General features: G+C 40.6%; 1 protein-coding gene across 2 annotated transcripts in view; it reads right to left on the bottom strand.

Annotated features, from left to right (window-relative positions):
- grik4 (glutamate receptor, ionotropic, kainate 4) overlaps window positions 1-14945 on the bottom strand; it is a gene marked incomplete at both ends in the record, with an annotated part of 146028 nt that overhangs the window by 108025 nt on the left and 23058 nt on the right. For both annotated transcript variants that reach the window (XM_079225464.1, XM_079225465.1), the window contains 2 exons: window positions 1252-1349; window positions 4438-4602. In XM_079225464.1, coding sequence (XP_079081590.1) covers window positions 1252-1349; window positions 4438-4602 — 263 coding nt within the window. The remainder of the gene's footprint in view (window positions 1-1251; window positions 1350-4437; window positions 4603-14945) is intronic.

The following is a 14945-nucleotide window of genomic DNA, read 5'->3' as shown; positions in this document are numbered from 1 at the left end:
TTCTAGCTGTGGAAAATAGGGAAGACAGGCTGAGCTTTGAATTATTCTGGTCAGCCAAAGTATTGCCTTAGCTATTCACTTGTGGATAAAATAAAATTTGGGGAAATTGCTCATCTTTAGGGTCAGTATCAACTCCAGAGAGTAATTTATGACTATACTGCATCTATCACTATACACTCACAACTTAAAATTGCAATTTCTTCTCTTTATGGATTTTTTATATTCACATGGTGGTATTATCACAATCAGTGCTTCAAAGCAGTCAGCCCCACAAGGCAAAGCCACCAGACACCTTTAGCAGCAGGGAGTCCTGGTATGTCTCATACAACAACAGGCTGATGTCTCATGAGAAAGACGGGCTGTACTGTACCAGAGGACAACACACAACACACTAGTGAAAACTAAATGGTCGATGCACTGCAAGAAAGCTGGCAGGTAGTCTTTCAAATCTGCAGAAGTTAGTACATGGTCGATGGTAGAGATGCTAGCAATAGGCATTCACTTTTATAATCAAAAGAGTTTTCTACACGTAGTGTAAACAAAGTGTATCAAATGTAGTAAACATCCCAAAGCACTGCAGTAGAACCCTCACAGATACTTTTTTTTTTTCTGATTTCTAATTGATTTTGATCTAGTTTATGGTTTTGTATAATTCAAAGGCTAATGTCTCTTGACATCAGACAGCAAAACACACTATGTCAGAGTTCAGCCAATTAGCATCCAACTGGGATCTGTTTGCATGGAGTCAAGCTCTGAAACCAAACCCACTCAGTCATGTTTTATTTTCTACTACATCTCGACAGTGCCCAACCCCTCCCTGCGAAGGAGACATAATGAGGCAGACCTGTTTACACTTTCCTTGACTCAGCAGCTGATGTATCACAACATCCCAAGCAAAACAACAACAACAACAAAGTATATGAACCCGTAAAATAAACAAGCTTTTGTCATTTATACACCTTAATTCATAATTTATCAAATAAACTGAACATTTTTTAATTGGAATGAAAATGATTAATTGTGCAGTCACAACACATTTTACATGTTGTGACACAGGGACTATAGTGAAAAGGGAGGAAGTCAACTGTTTTCATAATAATCTTCACTAACTAAGTTGGACTTCATTGCCCCTTAATCTCTGATGAACCACAGGGTCGCTAAAGAGCATCATATTTCCAAACTCTGTATTTCTAGTCGCAATGTGAACATTATGTGCCCGTGGCTGCAGGCCAGCTGGATGCATAAACTCACCTCCTTCTCTCCACAGATATTGCTGATGATGGAGTTGGAGGCCGGACTGGCAGAGGGACCGAGGACTGCCACAACGCCTTTCGACATGATCTGGCACACTGATAGAAAACAGAGGGGATGAAGAGTGAAATAAGGATTGAGAAGGGAAAAGAGACAGCAAGGGAGTAAGTCAGTGCTATCCAGGAAAGAGAGAAGATAGAATTGAAGAATCTGAGTCATTTAAAAAAGGCCATCTTCAACCAGATGTTAATGGATGCACATGCTGACTCTCTCAACCTCTAAGCAGATAGCGGGCTGAGCCAGCGCTTCCACTATCTCAAGGGAACCTGAACCTACATGCGTTAATGAAACCTGCGCAAGGCATGTTTAATATGCCTAACGTGATGCACATATAGCAAAATCCAATAGATCGTGCCAGTGAGAGTCTAAAAGCTTGTGGGAGGAGCTGATATTCACATAACAGACGTTCACATAGATGCAGAAAGATACCGAAATGGGAAGAGACACAGATAGATAAACAGAGTGACAGCGAGAACGGCGGAGACAAAAATAGTGACAGACAGCAATATCTGGAGGCTTAAAACAAGAAATCTGGTATTTGAACATTTACACATGAATGCCATAATATCCCCAAAAGTGACACACACATCTCATCTTGTTTTTCACATTCTACATTTACAAGAACCAATTTAAAAGCTTCACCTTTGGGTACCAAAACATATCTTTAGACATTTCATGGAATGTGAATCATACTCTTCTCTGATGTACACAGGCCATATGCTTTAATCTCCCCATACTGGAAAAGAGAAAGCCATTTCTTGTGAGTTTATAATCCCTGACTTCTAATTAAACCGCTACAGTCAAACGATGTGAGGTAGACACAAGTATAGACACCATGTACAGCTCAGATGTAAGCATGTGTGCCCAAAATGAGGGTGATGATAATTTGGGTTATTGGGGCAAATGCAGAGTATTAACCAGCTGCGTGTTTGAAAAAGAGGAGGGGGGGTTCGAGCTGGTGCGGTGAATCCAGAGGCAGTGAGTCGAATGATTAATAAGTAATCCCGTAGTCACCCATGAGGCCTGTAAGACATGAACACACTGACACCTTACACAAACAACCACATACACATTTACAGTACATGCTCACACACGCACACACATTTGCACCTGTCTGCATGGCTTCACCAAATTATAAAGATGAATGATTTGACTGCCAGCCCACATGCTCCTGGCCCCTGTGACACTTTGATTTGCTCCCTTTTTTTGCACAGCCAGCATGTGTGAATATGTGAGAGACAGAGAACGTGCATGCAAAGTCTGTGTCAAAACTCCATACGCTCGCCAAACTTTATGTGTTACTCCCTAGACACTGGTGTTACGGTGTTCATTAATGCTGTAAATTGTCAGAGGAGCACTGTGCCTCACACCGCAGTCAAATTAAGGTCAGAAGGTCGATTGAAATCCGCTTTCTCAGCTCGACATTGATTTTCTCAGATCCATGAGCTATTGGAACCTTGAAGTGGAGAGCTTTAATGAGTTTGACTTGACTTGCTGGTTACAAGAAAATAAATGTACGGGTGCCCAGAGAGCTCAATGCTCTGCAAATACAACACAAGCAAATGAAGAAACATCTGCATCATGTGCAGTATTTATAAAAAAGTGCTGCAAGTAGCTCACGACACAATGCAAGCTGTTTCCAGTGGACACTAAAAAGGGATCCAAAGGGCTGGGGAACGCTTGTTGTTGTAATGTTTTTTGGAGCGTTCCTTTCAGATCTTATTGGTTTAAGATTTCATGAGATAAAAATGCTGACAGCTGGCCATCAGTTTCCTACAGAAGCACCAAAGCAAAAGCACTAAACAAACATCTTTGTGTGTAATGTGACTTCAATAAGCTATGCATAACAGTGAAAGAAGTCTGGTCACGTGGACTTTCCTGCTAGGATGAGCAGCAAGCAGTCCAGGGGTCATCCATTTAGGAGCTGCTTAGGCAGGAGTGGGTGCTTGCAAGGTGGGGGAGGGACTCTGGGCAGGTAGGTAGCAGCCCCTCTGTGATATTTCCATCTAACTGCAGTCACTGATCCATCCCTAATCCAATTTCTGCCTCTAATTACACATACACACACTTCCACAGACAAAACAATTGCACAATGTACACACAATCCAGCATGCACACACCAACAGATGTTACTTCACACAAAAACACAAACACACACACACAAACATAAAGAAACCCACACACGCACACAGAGGAACCACATTTAGGAAGGGTTTGAAGTAAACCAGGCAGGGAAAGAATACAGTTGTTGTGGTAAGTGAAGCGGTGTTTCTATGGACTAAGCAGCACCACTGAAGCTCTTGGGTTTGTGAAAGTGGGATCGTGTTGTATTGAAAATCCATCCCCACACGTCTTGTCATAGCGGTTTGTATCGGTGGTTTTCTGCAGACACGTCCTGTGCTGTATTGATTGTGGATAGTTTTCATAAAAAATTAAACAAAAAACACAATAAACACTGAGGTGTGAGGCAACAAATCACCACCTCATACACTGATGTTCTAGATAGCAGTGAAGTAGAAGCATTAATACAATTGATAACAAATAGGCACTCCAGCGTGTGTTAATGGAGTCACCCTCAGTGAAGCATTTGTCATATCTGTGTGACAAATGACTGGAAACCTCTTTCTGTAATGGCCCACTTAAAAAGGTCCATACACCTTTCTGTTGAAGGTCATCTGTTTTGACACACTGTAGGTTAAATCATTTTAAATGACACTCCTTTATATAAAACATGCTTTTTTTATGTGCCTTTCCACAGTAGTGAAAGTTGCCAATATACATTCAAAGAGAACAAAATGCAACCCAGTAGACAAATCATTTCCCTTCTGCAGCTCTCAAAATATGACAGCTCATTTTGCGTTCCTGCTCCACGGCAGTCTGTCATCTATTTTCAATCATTTATTTGCTTCTGTTTGACCAAAAATGTTGTTAAACCAGACACACTTATCTCTGTGCACTTGGAGGAATAGTGAAAAGAAGCCAGTCGGGTGAATTGAAATGACAGGCTTGTTGATTTTAAAATGAGAGACACTTTCTCCATCTTTTTTTCTCTGACTCGGCACATACACACATATTGTGCACCAGACCCACACCAATTCATTGGCATTTCTTCCCACTGTTACTTACTTGTTTCCCCCATCTCATATTCACTGTCTCTCAGCAGTTCAAAGATGTCGACCTCCAGCTTGCCAGAGGTGGAGCGGTTGCTGCTCCTGTTGATGCTGTCTTTGGCCAGCGTGATGGCTAAACGCTCTCCTCTGCTGCACTCCATAGGGTCATCCAGGATGGCAGCTGAGGAGAAGGGAGAGGAAAGGAGCGAAAGGTGTGAGGGGGAAAGGAATACAAAATCATCTACACTCGACGTTAAGAGAATCAAGGTGGCCCATGATCATTCAAGCTGAGAATGTTTCATATGTTTAAAGCTTATTATTTTTCTTAACAAAAGTTAATATACTGAAAGTTCCTCCCGAATTGTATAGATTTATAAATACGAATATATTTTGTGCACACTGCTCTCCATTAACCTAGAGTGCTTATTACTATGGCCGTATTGTTGTTAATAAATCCATACACTTTGTGAGCAGCTTTTAGTGGGTCGAATCTACATTTATTTTAAAAAGGTGAGTGCTATTTAATGTAAAAACCCAGTCTGTTGAAAAGCCTGAGAGCAAAAAGCCTCAGAGCTTTAAAATCTTAGAAGTGCTGCAACAATATAAATTCATAACATGCTGATATTTTCAAGAGCACAGCAGAAATATACATTCTTAACATACTTTTTACTCAAGCAAAAGCACTCAAACATGCGTCATAGAGGCAGTCTGGAAACTCCAGACTCTCCAGTAGAGACACTGTTTGAGTCAACAATACAATTCAATCAATCTGCCACAGAAGAATTAAATAACGATGAGAGAACATGATATGCTCAGAAATGATTCATACACATTCTGTATGAAATAATTAATCTGTTTATTGTAGTATGATTATGAGAGAATCTGATGCCAGTCATGTGTTCTGCTTAGCTAAGACAATTATAAATAGACTGGATGTAGATAATGCACTATTCCATTCCTTCTTAATTCAAAAAGGATTTAAATCATTCCATAATGCATGATATGGAGTGGTATATTTGTATGCACTTCCTAGAAAGACAAAATACGTTTTATTCTAAATGTATGCTGTGACCTTTCCCCCGTAAAAAAAAAACCTTGCAAAATGCAGATTTCTACAAAATAACATTAATTTTGGAAGCGTTTATGAGAGAGAAAAGCTTTCAATTGTATCTGAACCGTGAGATTATTAATTTAAGATTATGCGTGTGTGTTTGTGTCCGTGTGTGAGAGTCATCATGGCAAAATGTGGTTCTGGAATTAATCACCACAGAGGCGGTTTTGCCAGGTGTTTATATGCGGTCTGTCTGTGGACATGTTGTGACTGTGATAGCCTTGCAAGATGCAAGATGCAGTCACAAAACCTCACAGGTATGCAGCGGAGATCAAAATGAAGACTGTCCAAACAAGGGCGGAAGTTAGGGGATAGAAAGTGGGGAAGGGGCAAATGGACACCACACTTAATGCCCCCGGCCCAATTAGGCAGCTCAGCTGACCAAGGACAATATCTGAAAAAAGACACCAAAACACCTAAATATATCTTTTCACATTGACAAAGCACAGTCCCTATGGACTATGGAGTTATCCACAAAACATGTTTTTGTTATGTCAAATATGTTGTGCTCACACACAGGTAATACATGATGTTGACTACACTGCACCAGACAGAAAGTCTAATAAAATGCATAACTCTTGATACTGACTGAAAGAATAATCTCAGAATCAACCATTTTATTATATTTTATTCCGAATGCATTATGAAACAACCAACATGTATACGAACTATAACATACGGGTGTAAAAAGCTGATAAAAGCAGGCTTTGCAATTAATATAATTGTGGGTTAGCACGAAGGTCCTCAAATTACATACTGGTAGATTATACTTACAGCAAAAGCACAGGCATGATATTAAAATAACCTGATTGGAAAAGTGTTACATTAATAAGGCACAAAAAATACAACAACTTGGGTAAATGTACTGCAGCTTAGCGATTCAAATTAAATTCTGCAGGTTGAGTGTTGTAACTTCAAGCCTATTCATATCAGACATCGACATGCAGAGCTGCATACAGAGCAGGCACGTGTTTCAAAGGACCATTTCCCTGCTGACCAGACAGTTGAATAAACAACAACTAGCTCCAGCTTGTAAATATGAGACACATCCAGTCATCTGATATCATCAGGCGGAGTCGCAGCGAGCCAATACCTAAAATGAATTGAAAGGCTTTGCTGAGAAGCAGAGAGTATTGGCAGTGCATCCGAGGTTGCATGTGTCTCTGTCTGATTACAAAGCTGTGAACAAAGGACATATTCATTTCTTAATGCAGTTAATGGACCCACTCTTGATCATGTACAAGCACGTAACGCTTTACAAGTTTTTGTTATTTTTTACTAAAATATAAAACTTCATAAATATTAATATTTCAGCTCTCTAGACTTCTCTCTGTCCGAGAATGAACACTTCACATCCAGAGTAAAATTAAGAGTAATGTCTCCACAGCAGGACGTTTGAAATGTGCGCTTTCACCCTGATTTCTTGTCAAGATCACGACTAAAATATTAGACCTCTCTGATGTAATTTGACCATTGACATGTCTTACACCCGAACATGTGTAACATCCTTGGACTACTGCTGCTGAAATCAATATCTTTATATTTATAGTGGATCAAATGACTACATGTCCTGCATATGAAGGGGGTCGTAGTGACATACCCACAGAAGATTATTGATCGATGCTGCAGTCTCCCTCAGCTCTATGAAGCGCTGTCTTTCAGCTCATCGTTTTGGTTTTGTGGCCTACAGCTTCACTGTTTTAGGTCATTCTCACTGCTGTCGTCAGCATGTTTGCCCTGTTGAACGCTATCTATCAGCACACAGCAGTAAAAAACAAGTTAGCCAGACCAACTTCAAGGTGATGATATCAATGCTGTGTTTACAGCTTAAAAAAGAAGAAAAAAGGCCAAAGTATTAGTTATTTCCGTTAAACAAAATCAAGCCCTTGAAACTGAGCTGTGATTTAAAGCAGTGTTGTAACAACCGACATTTGGTTAAACAACAACGTTGTAAAACTCTTCACATAAAATAACTGTGGTCCTACAACAAGATGGAGATAGACAGAGGTCTTCAGGAGTTGTTTTCAGTTGTCACACATTAACACTAAGAGAGAACACTGCATCCAACATAATAACACTGAATTTGTTATGGAAATGTATTTAAAAAATGTTCTCCTTCTGAATTTGTGGAACTGTATGACATGAATGGTAATGTGTTTTTTATTGGGCTGGGCACCATGGTTCAGGACACTGAAATAAACAAATCAATCCATAAGCCACTACTGAGAATATTTGGTGTGACACACAAACAGCTATTTAGTCAGGTGACTCCATTATAATTAATTAATGAGCAATGCTGTGTCTGCAGTCATATTTCCTTTGTAGTCTGTCTCTCTGAGAACATTTCAAAGTATTTCATGACTTTTTGTATTATCCTGACATGCTTCTTCTGTAAGTCACTATTTTTTATTTTCTGTAAATCTCATTAATTTCAGACAATTTTCCTTGACAAGAAAAAAAAAGCGTATTATCATCATAAAAAAAAAAAAGCGTAATATCATCTTCTTTCCCAAGGCTGCATCAGAAATAGAAATACCAATACAATGTAGTGAATACTAACTTAAATGCCTTAGTATCCACAGAAGTAGGTGTACGGCAACTAAATATAAAGCATAATTCTGACATATCTTGATCTCACAGGTGTTGGCAGTTGGGCGTGGTCAACGTTTGACATCTGGCAAACAAGCACGGCTGTTTTCACACACACAGAAGACATGAGCTGGCCCTTGATCCATTGAAACCAATAAATGAGAAGCCCAGAAGTACGCTGAGGTGTAGCGGGCTGTGGACTGTGTAAGGCAGGCTCTGTGAAAAGTAGGTATGAACTGAGAGTTCCTCTGAGGTAACGGCGCATAGCACAGGAATACGATCTCATGAGGCTTTTTACTGTCGCATCTATCACAGATGAGATCCTTATGCAAACATGTCAACCTCTGGCTGACTGTAATAGCACCCTTTAACAAGACGTTGTAAACATTACTAACCTTGTCATTCATAACAGCAGTGTCTCAAAAGATTGAGAGCCCATATTAGATGGAACAACTTCCCCTTTTTCAGAAACACAATGTTGCACCTCTTCAGGTAGACACACTCATACTGAACTAGCATATATACACACTGCCATTAAAGTTTCTGTGAGCTGGAAGTGATCTATCCTGAACATGTGATTTACACCAAAGCTGCAACACATTTACAGCTTAACAACTTTACTTACTGCACTTTCTTATCCTTCTCTCTGCTCATTCATTCGGAGTAAACAAATAACAAGGGGCAGGAAGGTCAGGGAGGTGTGGGTTTTGGGACAGAAAATGTAAGTCAGAATCAAAGCACTTGGACCACAACCTGTGTCAAGGGTCTGGCTCTGTGAAAATTGGTAATTGAGCACTATAGTAGAACACAAAAGGAAGGTCAAAGAAGAGGCTTGCATTGCCTTCCTGAACGAGAGATGCTTTTTGTGACACAGTAGTCTGAAATGTCTCTGGAAAGAGGCAGCCAAGGGTGAAAAACTCATTATCCTTTTGAAAGATCTGCTGGCTTCTCTATTAATTCAATGGCTGCATCTCTCTTTCCATCAGCCCAAGTGCTAAATGCAGATCAAATGAACTGGTTCTTCACCCACTGTACAGGGTAATTAATGGTAATGTGCTCTCCAACTTCTGGGCTTTGATTGGGGGAAACGCCATCTGATAGGGAAAGTGGGGGAAATAGTGCAGAGGGACAAGGGACCTTTGATCGAATAGAGCTATATGGATATTATTAAGTGATTTAGCATCGCGTTGTTTAAATTGAAAGTTAATGTATGTGTTCTCAATGGTTATTATTACCTTTTGTGCCTGCTCCTCTTGACTTCGGTAAAATAACTCAAGTAGATGGATGAGTTATTGTGCCATGCCACATACTGAGTTAAATGTTTTATTCAATACAGTAGCCTCTTTGTTCTTTTATTTTTCCATGATGTTCTTCAATTTCATATGACAAATCAACTTTTTCTTCAAACCCGACCCTCAAGGAAACATGTGAACTTCTCAATCATTGTCGCAGCGAGGATTCAACTCTGATACCAAAGCCCAATATGCACGTAAACCAAGGATGCTCTTGCAAGTGTCTTCTCATGTTTAAGATCTCTAGGTGCCATTTTCTCATCAAACCCTGTCAGGATCTTCTTTTTTTGCCTAGCCCATAAAAATATCTACCTTGTATGATGGGAAAAATGCATAAATGTGATCGAGCCTTTACGAAAGAGACTAGACAGTTTATTTAAAAGCATCTTTCCAGAGTCCCATGAAGGACATAAAAATGCAAGATAAGGGATTGGGAGTATTTCGATTGCCTCTCAACATGGCGATGGCACGCCCGTGGCTCACAGTGCAAACTACGGTAAAAGTGCTGACAGAGCTACAGTGCCAGTGTTTACTTGAGAGGGAACTAGAGGATGTGTGCTACGTTTCCGTGTTAATGTTGTCGGTCGGTTGGCATTAACAGCTATAACTGTATGAGAGCAGTGCAGAGCTGCGGCCGTGAGCCAGCCAGTGGGGCACGTTCACATGCACTATCATGCACTAACAAAGCAAGGAGAAGCTCTGATAACATACAGAGGGAGAGCGAATCATTCTTTACTCAGGTAGACAGTACTCCACTATATATTTACATTACAAATAGTTGTTTGCTGCTATATTAATGTTCAGAATGTTGAGTGCAGCTCCTTTAAATAGTTACATTATTTACTCATTTTGTTTTGTGTAATACTCTATAAAGCCAAGGTTGAGAAACTAGCAAGAACATGCTAGATTAAAACAATTATCCAAACCGATAACCAGTGTTCCCTCTAAGCTACGCGTGCGCGCGCCGCGCAGGCCAGTCGAAGTGGTCGCGCAATACATTTTTCAGACCGCGCATATTTTTCTGACCGCACAAACGATTTTTTTTCAGGGGTTAAAAATATTTTTTGCGCCAGTGTTTCTGAGATAGGAGTGAGCCATCTCCTCAATAATACGATCTTTGATGTGACGTGTCGAGTCTTCTTGGCCAATCAGCGTCCCGTTTCTCGACATGCGCTCTCTGTACCTCTGCTAGCGCTCTGCCTCCGTTAGCACCCCCACCCCCGCTGTCCTCAGGGCGCCAGGAGTGAAGCTCGCCCAGAGCGCCACATGAGCTCGGGCCGGCGCTGTTTAGGCTCCTCTTGGCGGACTCTGCTCCAGCAGTTATAGGCTACCATGGCGAAAAGAAAGGCAGAGCAGGTGCCCCAGAAAAAGGTCTGCCTAACGTTCAAACATGAGTGGCTAGATGAAATAGTCCAAACTGACACAGGTAGGATGGAACTTTCAGACATATTTAAATATGAAGAATATGAAGTTATTAAATTGTTTATATAGGCTACCTTTAGGAAAAATGACACCATGTCAATTTAATAGGCCTATAATTATTGTTAAGCACTGCATTAGCATTTTTCTTTCAATGCAGTTCCACTTAAATGTTGTACCTGCTGAGAAATGACTAAACACCTTTGATACTTTTATTTTTTTATATATATCATTATCAGTCATAACCAGTGAAGCAGTCATAACCTCCCCTTATTGAAGTTCAACAAAGATCCTTTAAGTTCAACTAAACTGACGGGTAAAACACCATCATTAAAATGTTCCCAAAGTCCAGCCATTATAAAGGATATTGAATAAATATCAACCTTGTATACATATTGATGCATTTGCTGTCATCTCTTTGAATCCCCTATGGCTAACGCAGGCTTGTGGTCATTTTCGGCAGATCGCGTGGTTGCGAATTGCTCACAGTGCTGAAATGTGCGCTCAGAAAAAAAAAAAATTGCTCAGTGCTGAAAAAAATTAGAGGGAACATTGCCGATAACCCAATCTAGTGCTGTCAACTCTTTTCCAATGAAAGTAGCAAGCAGAATGAGCTCAAAAGTTGCTAAATCTATAGCGTGAGAGTCGCCGAGTCGGCAACACTGACAGCAGGTCCCTTCAGGCCTACCTCCAAAGCCACTGAAAATCATTATGATGAATGTAAACATATCATCATAATGACACATATCAATGTTTTTGAAAAAGATAACCAACCCTCCCTTTAATGTGGTTCTGTTTTAGGTTTGCAATCTGACTGGGAGCACCGGACAAGGGGCAGACAAATTTATTTCAATCTGGAAATTGTTATGTGACAACTGATCACCGCAAGTGCTTCTTTTTTAGTTTTTTTAGCAAGGTGGATTAAACACTCCTTTCCTCATATCCTAGCATCGACTTCTACTTTTTGTTGTAGCTGGCTGATTAGTCCACCCTTCCATGTGTTTAGGAGCGATTAGACTTGTTTTTCCTGAAAACATGCCAACACACAGAACCAGAGCTGTGTACTAATGCAGGTTTGTGTGGCCCATGCCATGCACTAAAGATGCGGCCCAGGCATTACATTTCATTTAGCTGACGCTTTTATCCAAAGCAACTTACAATAAGTGCATTCAACCATGAGTACAAACTCAGAACAACAAGAATCAAGAAAGTACAATTTCTTTAATAAAGTTAAAATACAAAGTGCTATCAGTAAGTGCCATTTAAGTGCTACTAAAATGCTACTACGGTGCTACTTTTCTTATTCACGGTAGAAAAAGATGTGTTTTTAGTTTGCGACGAAAGATGTAGAGACTTTCTGTTGTCCTGATGTCAATGGGGAGTTCATTCCACCATTGAGAAGCCAGGACAGCAAATAGTCGTGACTTTTTTGAGTGTTCAGCTCGCAGTGACGGAGCTACAAGCCGATTGGCAAAAGCTGAGCGGAGTAAACAAGCTGGGGTGTAAGGTTTGACCATGTCCTGGATGTAGATTGGACCCGATCTGTTCGCAGCACGGTACGCAAGTACCAATGTTTTGAAGCAGATGCGGGCGACCACCGGTAACCAGTGAAGAGCGAGGAGGAGCGGAGTAGTGTGGGTGAATTTCGGGAGGTTAAAGACCAATTGAGCTGCTGCATTCGGGATGAGCTGCAGAGGTCGGATGGCACTAGCAGGTAGACCTGCCAGGAGGGAGTTACTGTAGTCTAGGCGTGAGATGACCAGAGCCTTTTCCTGGAAGTAGTTCAGTCTCGTCAGGGTTAATTTTCAGGTGGTGTGCGGGCATCCACTGAGAGATGTCCATCAGACAGCCAGAGATCCGTGCTGCTACCTGTGTTTCCGATTGGGGAAACGAGAGGATCAGTTGGGTGTCATCAGCATAGCTATGGTAGGAAAAGCCATGCGAGCGAATGACAGAGCTAGTGTACAGAGAGAAGAGGAGAGGACCCAGGACGGAGCCTTGAGGGACCCCAGTAATGAGAGGACAAGGTTCAGACACAGATGCTTTCCAAGTTACTCGGTAAGTGCGGTCGTTGAGGTAGGATGAGAAGAGGTAGAGCGCAGAGCCTGAGATACCCAGATCCTGGAGGGAGGACATAAGGATCTGGTGCTTCACTGTGTCAAAGGCAGCAGAAAGGTCTAGAAGGATAAGGACAGAGGAGAGAGAGAGGCTGCTCTAGCAGTGTGAAGCTGCTCAGAGACAGCAAGGAGGGCAGTCTCTGTTGAGTGGCCTGCCTTGAAATCCAGACTGGTGAGGGTCCAGAAGGTTGTTATGGTGGAGAAAGGAGGAGTGCATCCATGCACTTGGATGGCTTTAAAAAAGACAAAATAAAAAAGCAGCTCATAAGCTAATCAATCACTCAAACAGGGGTACTTGAAGGCACCCCAGGGGGCACTTGAGATTTAAAAAAAAATCTATATTTAAAATGAGCATACATTAAAAAATCCTTTAAAAAAAAAGTTAGTTAATAAATATTCAATAATTTGAGTTTAAATTATTAAACTGAATTGTATATATTCTATATTAAAATCAGACACTGATGGCAGAGTGCTGTGTATTACATTGTTTTTCAACCAAAAATGCTTTGCGCTGGTTAGGGGGTACTTGGCTGAAAAATAATTCCACAGGGGTACCCATTGCTGAAAAAAGGTTGAGAAGCACTGATGTAGGGCATAGACCTATTACTTTAGCTCCCACCTTCTTATTGTAAATGCCAGCACTTCCATCTTTAAAGAACCAGATTTGATTCACTGGTTTATGTATCAAACATAAATCTTACCGGTACTACTTTTAAAAACCTGTGTCTGATTTAAACGGACACTATTCCGCTCAACCAAAGGCTGCAATTAAATTAAAAACCTCATTCTATAGAGAACAGTAAAAGTCTGCCTTTTAATTTAATGAGTTTGTACACGTTGCCCTCTTTTCACTGAGGGATGCTAAATCAGGGTGATTCAAGTTTTTTTGTCTTTCTTTCAGCAGTTACATGCAGGTAATGAAGGTTATCCATAAAAACATGTGCTTTACTAACAACACCCATGCTATGTTGTTAAAATTCACAGATTGTAAAATATGTTCATTCCGATGTAAACAGTGTGTTCATTTCAAATACATTATAAGGGTATGGTTTCTAATGGGATTTTCTTTTTTTGTCCATGTACACAACGGTTGTACATCAAAAACTCAACAAATGTATTATTTTGAACATTCTATGAACATTTCTCAATTATTTGATGGTTTCTTTGACATTAATTAGTAGAGACTCGAGACAACCTTTTCAGTGTCAGATATTTGTTTATTTGAGTGTGTGCACTTGTATGTGTGCCTAAACGCCCATGCACTTGTGCATGTCAGATGATGAATATGCTGTGTATCATGCTTGTCTAATAGCTGTTTTATTCACTTGAAGCAGCATGACTGGGAACTATACCACAGCCAATCTGCTTGTCTGACTGCATGGCAAACAGAATTGCTAGTTCCACACTTTAATCAATCTCATCTGCAACCCTGCTGTGTGCACTACCAAGAAAGCAGAGGTGCTAACATACATAATTATAAAACCTTGCTCACAGAGGACCTGGTGACAAGAAACAGATTTTCTGGTGGGACTGAATGTAATTATAGCCCACACACATACCTATCATAATGTGAACCAGTGGACTGATGTGTTAGGTCTCATTAACGTCTGGCCGAATGTGAACGCCAGCTCTACTGGCCTGTACAACTTCTGTCATTTCAGTTAATGCATATTTAATCTGCAGTTAATACATCTTCTGTTGTCACCGGGTTGTCAATAGGAAAATAGTTAAAACCGTAAGCATAGAATACAATGGGACGCAGTCAATAATTACGATAATTGATGTTGAAATCACCATTTCTGTGAATAAAAGGGAGCCTTTCATAGAGTCCTTCTGGGCCTATGAGCGTGAAAGCCGACGACAGAGAAGCTCATGAGGGAGTGCTGCCTTTGTTTTCCAACTTCCTTGTACAAAGAACTTTCAAGGGCCGATGATAAAGAGTGAAACGCAACATTGAGATAAAGAGATGAAAATTAGAACGCTGTAATCTACAGTT

The sequence above is a fragment of the Taurulus bubalis genome (genome assembly GCF_910589615.1).
Source record: "Taurulus bubalis genome assembly, chromosome: 10".
In the NCBI taxonomy this organism is placed as follows: Eukaryota; Metazoa; Chordata; class Actinopteri; order Perciformes; family Cottidae; genus Taurulus; species Taurulus bubalis.
This window is presented reverse-complemented; position numbering and strand designations above follow the sequence as displayed.